Source organism: Oncorhynchus mykiss, unplaced genomic scaffold (assembly GCF_013265735.2).
Source record: "Oncorhynchus mykiss isolate Arlee unplaced genomic scaffold, USDA_OmykA_1.1 un_scaffold_246, whole genome shotgun sequence".
Taxonomy (NCBI): Eukaryota; Metazoa; Chordata; class Actinopteri; order Salmoniformes; family Salmonidae; genus Oncorhynchus; species Oncorhynchus mykiss.
Window position 1 is genome coordinate 180,093 of NW_023493706.1, and position 13,224 is coordinate 193,316.

Sequence of the window (13,224 nt, forward strand, 5' to 3'; positions counted from 1 at the left end):
CCAGGAACACAGAACAGTGGTGTCCAGGAACACAGAACAGTGGTGTCCAGGAACACAGCACAGTGGTGTCCAGGAACACAGCACAGTGGTGTCCAGGAACACAGCACAGTGGTGTCCAGGAACACAGCACAGTGGTGTCCAGGAACACAGAACAGTGGTGTCCAGGAACACAGCACAGTGGTGTCCAGGAACACAGAACAGTGGTGTCCAGGAACACAGCACAGTGGTGTCCAGGAACACAGCACAGTGGTGTCCAGGAACACAGCACAGTGGTGTCCAGGAACACAGAACAGTGGTGTCCAGGAACACAGCACAGTGGTGTCCAGGAACACAGTACAGTGGTGTCCAGGAACACAGCACAGTGGTGTCCAGGAACACAGTACAGTGGTGTCCAGGAACATAGAACAGTGGTGTCCAGGAACACAGTACAGTGGTGTCCAGGAACACAGTACAGTGGTGTCCAGGAACACAGAACTGTGGTGTCCAGGAACACAGCACAGTGGTGTCCAGGAACACAGTACAGTGGTGTCCAGGAACACAGCACAGTGGTGTCCAGGAACACAGTACAGTGGTGTCCAGGAACACAGTACAGTGGTGTCCAGGAACACAGTACAGTGGTGTCCAGGAACACAGTACAGTGGTGTCCAGGAACACAGCACAGTGGTGTCCAGGAACACAGCACAGTGGTGTCCAGGAACACAGAACAGATGTGTCCAGGAACACAGAACAGTGGTGGCCAGGAACACAGAACAGAGGTGTCCAGGAACACAGAACAGTGGTGGCCAGGAACACAGAACAGAGGTGTCCAGGAACACAGCACAGTGGTGTCCAGGAACATAGAACAGAGGTGTCCAGGAACACAGTACAGAGGTGTCCAGGAACACAGAACAGTGGTGTCCAGGAACACAGAACAGTGGTGTCCAGGAACACAGTACAGAGGTGTCCAGGAACACAGAACAGTGGTGTCCAGGAACAAAGTACAGTGGTGTCCAGGAACACAGAACAGTGGTGTCCAGGAACACAGTACAGTGGTGTCCAGGAACACAGCACAGTGGTGTCCAGGAACACAGCACAGTGGTGTCCAGGAACACAGAACAGTGGTGTCCAGGAACACAGAACAGTGGTGTCCAGGAACACAGTACAGTGGTGTCCAGGAACACAGTACAGAACAGTGGTGTCCAGGAACACAGTACAGTGGTGTCCAGGAACACGGCACAGTGGTGTCCAGGAACACAGTACAGTGGTGTCCAGGAACACAGAACAGTGGTGTACTGGAACACAGAACAGTGGTGTCCAGGAACACAGTACAGTGGTGTCCAGGAACTTTGAACAGTGGTGTCCAGGAACACAGTACAGAGGTGTCCAGGAACACAGAACAGTGGTGTCCAGGAACACAGAACAGTGGTGTCCAGGAACACAGTAGAGTGGTGTCCATGAACACAGTACAGTGGTGTCCAGGAACACAGTACAGTGGTGTCCAGGAACACAGTACAGTGGTGTCCAGGAACACAGAACAGTGGTGTCCTGGAACACAGAACAATGGTGTCCAGGAACACAGTACAGTGGTGTCCAGGAACATTGAACAGTGGTGTCCAGGAACACAGTACAGAGGTGTCCAGGAACACAGAACAGTGGTGTCCAGGAACACAGAACAGTGGTGTCCAGGAACACAGTACAGTGGCGTCCAGGAACACAGTACAGTGGTGTCCAGGAACACAGTACAGTGGTGTCCAGGAACACAGTACAGTGGTGTCCAGGAACACAGTACAGTGGTGTCCAGGAACACAGTACAGTGGTGTCCAGGAACACAGAACAGTGGTGTCCAGGAACACAGTACAGTGGTGTCCAGGAACACAGAACAGTGGTGTCCTGGAACACAGAACAGTGGTGTCCAGGAACACAGTACAGTGGTGTCCAGGAACATTGAACAGTGGTGTCCAGGAACACAGTACAGAGGTGTCCAGGAACACAGAACAGTGGTGTCCAGGAACACAGAACAGTGGTGTCCAGGAACACAGAACAGAACAGTGGTGTCCAGGAACACAGTACAGAACAGTGATGTCCAGGAACACAGTACAGTACAGTGGTGTCCAGGAACACAGAACAGAACAGTGGTGTCCAGGAACACAGAACAGAACAGTGATGTCCAGGAACACAGAACAGAACAGTGGTGTCCAGGAACACAGTACAGAACAGTGGTGTCCAGGAACACAGAACAGAACAGTGGTGTCCAGGAACACAGTACAGTACAGTGGTGTCCAGGAACACAGAACAGAACAGTGGTGTCCAGGAACACAGAACAGAACAGTGGTGTCCAGGAACACAGTACAGAACAGTGGTGTCCAGGAACACAGAACAGTACAGTGGTGTCCAGGAACACAGTACAGAACAGTGGTGTCCAGGAACACAGTACAGTGGTGTCCAGGAACACAGAACAGTGGTGTCCAGGAACACAGAACAGAACAGTGGTGTCCAGGAACACAGAACAGAACAGTGGTGTCCAGGAACACAGAACAGTGGTGTCCAGGAACACAGAACAGAGGTACAACAGTACAACAGAACAATGTTCTTGAGCAGCTCTATCCTCTGGGGTTCTGTTAGAACAACAGAACAATGTTCTAGAGCAGTTGTAACCTCTGGGGTTCTGTTAGAACAACAGAACAATGTTCTAGAGCAGCTGTATCCTCTGGGGTTCTGTTAGAACAACATTAGAATGATGTTCTAGAGCAGCTGTATCCTCTGGGGTTCTGTTAGAACAACATTAGAACGATGTTCTAGAGCAGCTGTATCCGTGGGTCCTGTTGTTGCAGTCTCTCTAACACTCCGTAGGGAATACACACATTCCACATCCTGGAGAGAGAGGAGAGAGACAGAGAGACAGTAAGTAGAGGCTCAATGAGCCCAGCCTTGCCATTGAGAAGGATAGACACAGGAAAACCTGGCTCCCTGTAGAGACAAGGCTGCATTTCCTGACTAAATGTCAAAAATATACAACAATTACAGAGTGTCATTTCCCCAAATGTGAAAGCCTTATTCAAGGTTTCAAAGACCTCTCTGATGAAGATAGGCTGTCCTGTTGGGGGAGGGCGCAGAGGGCTGTGGGTTGGCAGCGCACTACATTGCTATCGTTACCTGTGTGTGTGTGTGTGTGTGTGTGTGTGTGTGTGTGTGTGTGTGTGTGTGTGTGTGTGTGTGTGTGTGTGTGTGTCTTCCTAACCTGTTCTTAAAGGACTGTTACCCTGAAGGACACAGACCGTATTCAAGGTTTCAAAGACCTCTCTGATGAGGACAGGCTACCCGTCCTGTTGGGGGAGGGATAGGCTACCCGTCCTGTTGGGGGAGGACGCAGAGAGTTGTGGGTTGGCAGCTCACTACATTGCTGCCTGTCATAAGATGAGGGACAGTGTCCGACAGACCAATCAACCTGCACATGTCCTCTACTGTATGCCTATTGTTGCATGTATGGTTATTTTGACTCTTGGTCCAAAATAAGCGTTTGGCAATATGTACATTGTTACGTCATGCCAATAAAGAGAGAGACGGAGAGAGGGAGGAGAGAGAGAGGGAGAGGAGAGAGAGAGGGAGGAGAGAGAGAGGGAGGAGAGAGAGAGGGAGAGAAAGAGAGACAGAGGGAGGAGAGAGAGAGGGAGAGAGAGAGAGAGAGAGAGAGAGAGAGAGAGAGAGAGAGAGAGAGAGAGAGAGAGAGAGAGAGAGAGAGAAAATACAATGAAATATTGTATTTTGAGCGAAACCATCTCTGTTTCCATGTTTCCTTCTGTTCTACAGTGACTAGTCTTCCTCCTAGACGTTATCGTGATTGTGATCGACTATTGATCAATGGGACTTCCTCCTGTATGTTATGGCGATGTGATTGTGTTCGATGAGTGTCCTACCCCAGACTCTTGATCCACGGACAGTCCCTCAGACTGGAAGCCAGACTCTGAGCTCCCAGGGCCGTGAAACTGTTGTACTTGATACTGCAGACAAAACACGGGGGAAACAATGAGTCGGACTGTAGTAGTGGCGAACAGTAGTGTGGCGACAGCTACTGATCCCATAGCAACAGGGGGTACTACATACACACTACCGTATCAATACTGATGTGCTACTGCAGTCATGTTTTATAATTCAGACTTACTGCAGTAATGTTTTATAATTCAGACTTACTGCAGTAATGTTTTATAATTCAGACTTACTGCAGTAATGTTTTATAATTCAGACTTACTGCAGTAATGTTTTATAATTCAGACTTACTGCTGTAATGTTTTATAATTCAGACTTACTGCAGGAATGTTTTATAATTCAGACTTACTGCAGTAATGTTTTATAATTCAGACTTACTGCTGTAATGTTTTATAATTCAGACTTACTGCAGTAATGTTTTATAATTCAGACTTACTGCAGTAATGTTTTATAATTCAGACTTACTGCAGTAATGTTTTATAATTCAGACTTACTGCAGTAATGTTTTATAATTCAGACTTACTGCAGTAATGTTTTATATTTCAGACTTACTGCTGTAATGTTTTATAATTCAGACTTACTGCAGTAATGTTTTATAATTCAGACTTACTGCAGTATTGTTTTATAATTCAGACTTACTGCAGTAATGTTTTATAATTCAGACTTACTGCAGTCATGTTTTATAATTCAGACTTACTGCTGTAATGTTTTATAATTCAGACTTACTGCAGTAATGTTTTATAAATCAGACTTACTGCAGTAATGTTTTATAATTCAGACTTACTGCAGTCATGTTTTATAATTCAGACTTACTGCTGTAATGTTTTATAATTCAGACTTACTGCAGTAATGTTTTATAATTCAGATTTACTGCAGTAATGTTTTATAATTCAGACTTACTGCAGTCATGTTTTATAATTCAGACTTACTGCTGTAATGTTTTATAATTCAGACTTACTGCAGTAATGTTTTATAATTCAGACTTACTGCAGTAATGTTTTATAATTCAGACTTACTGCAGTAATGTTTTATAATTCAGACTTACTGCAGTCATGTTTTATAATTCAGACTTCTGCATTATTACTGCTGTAATGTTTTATAATTCAGACTTACTGCTGTAATGTTTTATAATTCAGACTTACTGCAGTCATGTTTTATAATTCAGACTTACTGCTGTAATGTTTTATAATTCAGACTTACTGCTGTAATGTTTTATAATTCAGACTTACTGCTGTAATGTTTTATAATTCAGACTTACTGCAGTCATGTTTTATAATTCAGACTTATTGCAGTAATGTTTTATAATTCAGACTTACTGCAGTAATGTTTTATAATTCAGGCTTACTGCTGTAATGTTTTATAATTCAGACTTACTGCAGTCATGTTTTATAATTAAGACTTACTGCAGTAATGTTTTATAATTCAGACTTACTGCAGTCATGTTTTATAATTCCGACTTACTGCTGTAATGTTTTATAATTCAGACTTACTGCAGTAATGTTTTATAATTCAGACTTACTGCAGTCATGTTTTATAATTCAGACTTACTGCTGTAATGTTTTATAATTCAGACTTACTGCAGTAATGTTTTATAATTCAGGCTTACTGCTGTAATGTTTTATAATTCAGACTTACTGCAGTAATGTTTTATAATTCAGAGTTACTGCTGTAATGTTTTATAATTCAGACTTACTGCTGTAATGTTTTATAATTCAGACTTACTGCAGTAATGTTTTATAATTCAGACTTACTGCAGTAATGTTTTATAATTCAGACTTACTGCAGTAATGTTTTATAATTCAGACTTACTGCTGTAATGTTTTATAATTCAGACTTACTGCTGTAATGTTTTATAATTCAGATTTACTGCAGTAATGTTTTATAATTCAGACTTACTGCTGTAATGTTTTATAATTCAGATTTACTGCAGTAATGTTTTATAATTCAGACTTACTGCAGTAATGTTTTATAATTCAGACTTACTGCTGTAATGTTTTATAATTCAGACTTACTGCTGTAATGTTTTATAATTCAGATTTACTGCAGTATAGTTTTATAATTCAGACTTACTCCAGGTCACTGAGTGATGTCATCTGAGGTAAAACAGCAGCCAGACTCTCAGCACCCCCGTCAGATATCACATTACTGTACAGACTGGAGAATAGACAGGATTAGACCGTTCAGATTACAGACTGGAGACTAGACTGGATTAGACCATCAGATTACAGACTGGAGAATAGACTGGATTAGACCATCAGATTACAGACTGGACAATAGACGGGATTAGACCATCAGATTACAGACTGGAGAATAGACAGGATTAGACCATGAGATTACAGACTGGAGAATAGACGGGATTAGACCATCAGATTACAGACTGGAGAATAGACAGGATTAGACCGTTCAGATTACAGACTGGAGAATAGACAGGATTAGACCATCAGATTACAGACTGGACAATAGACGGGATTAGACCATCAGATTACAGACTGGACAATAGACGGGATTAGACCATCAGATTACAGACTGGACAATATACGGGATTAGACCATCAGATTACAGACTGGACAATAGACGGGATTAGACCATCAGATTACAGACTGGACAATAGACGGGATTAGACCATCAGATTACAGACTGGAGAATGGACGGGATTAGACCATCAGATTACAGACTGGAGAATAGACAGGATTAGACCATCAGATTACAGACTGGAGAACAGACAGGATTAGACCATCAGATTACAGACTGGACAATAGATGGGATTAGACCATCAGATTATAGACTGGACAATAGATGGGATTAGACCATCAGATTATAGACTGGACAATATACGGGATTAGACCATCAGATTACAGACTGGACAATAGACGGGATAAGACCATCAGATTACAGACTGGACAATAGACGGGATTAGACCATCAGATTACAGACTGGACAATAGACGGGATTAGACCATCAGATTACAGACTGGAGAATAGACAGGATTAGACCATCAGATTACAGACTGGACAATAAACGGGATTAGACCATCAGATTACAGACTGGACAATAGACGGGATTAGACCATCAGATTACAGACTGGAGAATAGACAGGATTAGACCATCAGATTACAGACTGGAGAACAGACAGGATTAGACCATCAGATTACAGACTGGAGAACAGACAGGATTAGACCATCAGATTACAGACTGGACAATAGACGGGATTAGACCATCAGATTACAGACTGGACAATATACGGGATTAGACCATCAGATTACAGACTGGACAATAGACGGGATTAGACCATCAGATTACAGACTGGACAATAGACGGGATTAGACCATCAGATTACAGACTGGAGAATAGACGGGATTAGACCATCAGATTACAGACTGGAGAACAGACAGGATTAGACCATCAGATTACAGACTGGACAATAGACGGGATTAGACCATCAGATTACAGACTGGACAATAGACGGGATTAGACCATCAGATTACAGACTGGAGAATAGACAGGATTAGACCATCAGATTACAGACTGGAGAACAGACAGGATTAGACCATCAGATTACAGACTGGACAATAGATGGGATTAGACCATCAGATTATAGACTGGACAATAGATGGGATTAGACCATCAGATTATAGACTGGACAATATACGGGATTAGACCATCAGATTACAGACTGGACAATAGACGGGATTAGACCATCAGATTACAGACTGGACAATAGACGGGATTAGACCATCAGATTACAGACTGGACAATAGACGGGATTAGACCATCAGATTACAGACTGGAGAATAGACAGGATTAGACCATCAGATTACAGACTGGACAATAGACGGGATTAGACCATCAGATTACAGACTGAACAATAGACGGGATTAGACCATCAGATTACAGACTGGAGAATAGACAGGATTATACCATGAGATTACAGACTGGAGAACAGACAGGATTAGACCATCAGATTACAGACTGGAGAACAGACAGGATTAGACCATCAGATTACAGACTGGACAATAGACGGGATTAGACCATCAGATTACAGACTGAACAATAGACGGGATTAGACCATCAGATTACAGACTGGAGAATAGACAGGATTATACCATGAGATTACAGACTGGAGAACAGACAGGATTAGACCATCAGATTACAGACTGGAGAACAGACAGGATTAGACCATCAGATTACAGACTGGAGAATAGACAGGATTATACCATGAGATTACAGACTGGAGAACAGACAGGATTAGACCATCAGATTACAGACTGGACAATAGACGGGATTAGACCATCAGATTACAGACTGGACAATAGACGGGATTAGACCATCAGATTACAGACTGGACAATAGACGGGATTAGACCATCAGATTACAGACTGGAGAATAGACAGGATTAGACCATCAGATTACAGACTGGACAATAGACGGGATTAGACCATCAGATTACAGACTGGACAATAGACGGGATTAGACCATCAGATTACAGACTGGAGAATAGACAGGATTAGACCATGAGATTACAGACTGGAGAACAGACAGGATTAGACCATCAGATTACAGACTGGAGAACAGACAGGATTAGACCATCAGATTACAGACTGGACAATAGATGGGATTAGACCATCAGATTATAGACTGGACAATATACGGGATTAGACCATCAGATTACAGACTGGACAATAGACGGGATTAGACCATCAGATTACAGACTGGACAATAGACGGGATTAGACCATCAGATTACAGACTGGAGAATAGACAGGATTAGACCATCAGATTACAGACTGGAGAACAGACAGGATTAGACCATCAGATTACAGACCAGACAATAGATGGGATTAGACCATTAGATTACAGACTGGACAATAGACAGGGTGTGTGTGTTTGTGTGTTTGTGTGTGTGTGTGTGTGTGTGTGTGTGTGTGTGTGTGTGTGTGTGTGTGTGTGTGTGTGTGTGTATACCTGAGACAGTGCAGCGAGGGGAGGGTAGACAGAGCAGGAGCCAGACTCTCTATTCCCTGGTCTCCTATACAGTTCTGGGACAGACTGAGAGAAGAGAAGAGAAGAGAAGAGGGGAGGGGAGGGGAGGGGAGGAGAGGAGGGGAAAGGAGGAAAAAGAGGAGGGAGGAGAGAAGCGGAGGAGAAAGAAGAGGAGGAGAAAGGGGAGGAGAGGAGAGGAGGGGAGGAGAGGAGGAGAAAGGAGAGGAGGGGAGGGAAGAAGAGAGGAGGGGAGGAGAAAGGAAAGAAGGGGAGGAGAGGAGAGGAGAGGAGGAGAAAGGAGGGGAAAAAGGAGAGGAAGGAAGAGAAGAAGAGAGGAGGGGAGGAAAAAGGAGAGGAGGGGAGAGGAGGGGAGAGGAGGAGATACCATAAACATTGTTAACAAAAGCACAGTAACTGACTGAATGATAGTGCAGATAGATATTATCTAGGGCAGAGGTCACCAACCTTTTCTGGGTCTTAATGACCCCAGAGATCTACAGATAGACATTATCTAGCGAGCTCAGTGACGGACAGATTGATCTAGAGAGTAGAGAGCTCAGTGACGGACAGGTTGATCTAGAGAGTAGAGAGATCAGTGATGAACAGGTTGATGGTTGATCTAGAGACAAGAGAGCTCAGTGATGGACAGGTTGATCTAGAGAGTAGAGAGCTCAGTGATGGACAGGTTGATCTAGAGAGTAGAGAGCTCAGTGACGGACAGGTTGATCTAGAGAGTAGAGAGCTCAGTGATGGACAGGTTGATCTAGAGAGTAGAGAGCTCAGTGATGGACAGGTTGATCTAGAGAGTAGAGAGCTCAGTGACAGACAGGTTGATCTAGAGACAAGTGAGTTCAGTGATGGACAGGTGGATCTAGAGAGTAGAGAGCTCAGTGATGAACATGTTGATCTAGAGAGTAGAGGGCTCAGTAACGGACAGGTTGATCTAGAGACAAGTGAGTTCAGTGATGGACAGGTTGATGGTTGATCTAGAGACAAGAGAGCTCAGTGATAGACAGGTTGATCTAGAGAGTAGAAAGCTCAGTGATGAATCGGTTGATCTAGAGACTAGAGAGCTCAGTGATGAACAGGTTGATCTAGAGAGTAGAGAGCTCAGTGATGAACAGGTTGATCTAGAGAGTAGAGACCTTTAAGCCCATCTAGTCAGTGATGAACAGGTTGATCTAGACAGTAGAGAGCTCAGTGATGGACAGGTTGATCTAGACAGTAAAGAGCTCAGTGATGGACAGGTTGATCTAGAGAGTAGAGAGCTCGGTGATGAACAGGTTGATCTAGGCAGTAGAGAGCTCAGTGATGGACAGGTTGATCTTGAGAGAAGAGAGCTCAGTGATGAACAGGTTGATCTAGACTAGAGAGCTCAGTGATGAACAGGTTGATCTGGAGACTAGAGAGCTCAGTGATGAACAGGTTGATCTAGACAGTAGAGAGCTCAGTGATGGACAGGTTGAAGTAGAGACTAGAGAGCACAGTGATGAACAGGTTGATCTAGACAGTAGAGAGCTCAGTGATGGACATGTTGATCTAGAGACTAGGGAGCTCAGTGATGAACAGGTTGATCTAGAGTCTAGAGAGCTCAGTGATGAACAGGTTGATCTAGATAGTAGAGAGCTCAGTGATGAACAGGTTGATATAGACAGTAGAGAGCTCAGTGATGAACAGGTTGATCTAGATAGTAGAGAGCTCAGTGATGAACAGGTTGATCTAGATAGTAGAGAGCTCAGTGATGAACAGGTTGATCTAGACAGTAGAGAGCTCAGTGATGAACAGGTTGATCTAGACAGTAGAGAGCTCAGTGATGAACAGGTTTATCTAGACAGTAGAGAGCTCAGTGATGAACAGGTTGATCTAGATAGTAGAGAGCTCAGTGATGAACAGGTTGATCTAGACAGTAGAGAGCTCAGTGATGAACAGGTTGATCTAGACAGTAGAGAGCTCAGTGATGAACAGGTTGATTTAGACAGTAGAGAGATCAGTGATGAACAGGTTGATCAAGACAGTAGAGAGCTCAGTGATGAACAGGTTTATCTAGACAGTAGAGAGCTCAGTGATGAACAGGTTGATCTAGATAGTAGAGAGCTCAGTGATGAACAGGTTGATCTAGATAGTAGAGAGCTCAGTGACGAACAGGTTGATCTAGACAGTAGAGAGCTCAGTGATGGACAGGTTTATCTAGAGACTAGAGAGCTCAGTGTGAGGTTTCTTACTTGATAATCTGCAGAGAGGAGAGAGACAGCACAGCTCCAGCCAGCCCCTCAGCCCCACTGTCCCCCAGTTTACTGTTCTCCAGACTGGGTGAGAGAGACAGAGAGATTAGGGAGACAGAGAGATTAGACCGACAGAGAGATTAGACCGACAGTGAAATAAAGTGAAAGCCGTTGTCCCGTGGTCCATCAGTAGAGCGCTACTTACTCCAGGTGATGTAGACTGTGCAGGGCTGGCAGCAGCTCCAGGAGTTTAGGGAGCGCCAGAGGACCATTCACTGGCCCCAACCTGTACACACACGCAAGCACACTTTCTCAAACCAGTGGTAACTCTTGACTTATTACCTAGTCAGAGTGGTAACTCTTGACTTATTACCTAGTCAAATTAAAGTGTATTGACTTATTACCTAGTCAAATCAGTGTATTGACTTATTACCTAGTGATAGTGGTTGAATAATGACACTCACTCAAACTCCAGCTTGTGGAGATCTCTGACTGCAGGAAGACCCTCCCCCAGGACACCATCTGATTGGCTGAAATGATGACGGACACGGCTTTGAACATACCAGTATGTATGTATGTATATATATATATATATATATATATATATATATATATATATATATATATATATATGTTTATGTATGTATTGTGTATGTATTGTGTATGTATGTATATATATATGTGTATGTATGTATGTATTGTAGATGGCTGTAACGAGCTGGGCAGGTTACTGTCTACTGTATTGTATTGTAGATAGTGTGTGTGTGTGTGTGTGTGTGTGTGCGTGTGTGTGTGTGTGTGTGTGGTTGTGTGTGGTTGTGTGTGTGTGTGTGCTGTATTGGCGTACCTCTCAGACAGTCTCCTGCTTGTGTGTATGTTGACCAGTGTGGACAGGTGTTGGACGTGGGACACCTGTGTGGCTCTGAAAGGGTTAAGGGTCAACTTGGACACAACCGCTTTCAGAAGCTCCTCCTCCCCACTCTGCTCTAGCTCCTCCCACAGAGTGATGGTGTCAGCGATACACGCCCTGGGACGGACACACACACACAAACACACGCTAGAGTCGTGTTCAAAACACACAGATCAGAAAACTAAATGTGCATGACAAAGTTCTACATACAGTAGAGTGAGAACATCAGATCTATACTGTTCTAGATCTATACTGTAACAGATCTGTACTGTTCTAGATCTATACTGTTCTAGATCTATACTGTTCTAGATCTATACTGTTCTAGATCTATACTGTAACAGATCTGTACTGTTCTAGATCTGTACTGTTCTAGATCTATACTGTATCAGATCTATACTGTTCTAGATCTATACTGTTCTAGATCTATACTGTTCTAGATCTATACTGTAACAGATCTGTACTGTTCTAGATCTGTACTGTTCTAGATATATACTGTATCAGATCTATACTGTTCTAGATCTATACTGTAACAGATCTGTACTGTTCTAGTACTATACTGTAACAGATCTATACTGTTCTAGATCTATACTGTTCTAGATCTATACTGTTCTAGATCTATACTGTAACAGATATATACTGTTCCAGATCTATACTGTAACAGATCTGTACTGTTCTAGATCTATACTGTAACAGATCTTACTGTTCTAGATCTATACTGTTCTAGATATATACTGTAACATATCTATACTGTTCTAGATCTATACTGTTCTAGATCTATACTGTAACAGATCTATACTGTTCTAGATCTATACTGTAACAGATCTATACTGTTCTAGATCTATACTGTAACAGATATATACTGTTCTAGATATATACTGTAACAGATATATACTGTTCTAGATCTATACTGTAACAGATATATACTGTTCTAGATCTATACTGTAACAGATCTATACTGTTCTAGATCTATACTGAAACAGATCTATACTGTTCTAGATCTATACTGTAACAGATCTATACTGTTCTAGATCTATACTGAAACAGATCTATACTGTTCTAGCTCTATACTGTTAACATATCTGTACTGTTCTAGATCTATACTGTAACAGATCTATACTGTTCTAGATATACACTGTAACAGATCTATACT

At 42.9% G+C, this 13,224-nt stretch overlaps 1 protein-coding gene across 1 annotated transcript in view; it reads right to left on the bottom strand.

Annotated features, from left to right (window-relative positions):
• Positions 1-2,469: 2,469 nt before the first annotated feature.
• Positions 2,470-13,224, bottom strand: part of LOC110512274 (MHC class II transactivator) — a 44,984-nt gene continuing 34,229 nt past the window's right edge. The window contains exons 16-23 of the mRNA XM_036973398.1: positions 12,012-12,191; positions 11,629-11,694; positions 11,370-11,450; positions 11,165-11,248; positions 8,925-9,008; positions 6,034-6,117; positions 3,894-3,977; positions 2,470-2,850 (exon numbers count right to left, since the gene is read on the bottom strand). Coding sequence (XP_036829293.1) covers positions 2,775-2,850; positions 3,894-3,977; positions 6,034-6,117; positions 8,925-9,008; positions 11,165-11,248; positions 11,370-11,450; positions 11,629-11,694; positions 12,012-12,191 — 739 coding nt within the window. The 3' untranslated portion in view covers positions 2,470-2,774. The remainder of the gene's footprint in view (positions 2,851-3,893; positions 3,978-6,033; positions 6,118-8,924; positions 9,009-11,164; positions 11,249-11,369; positions 11,451-11,628; positions 11,695-12,011; positions 12,192-13,224) is intronic.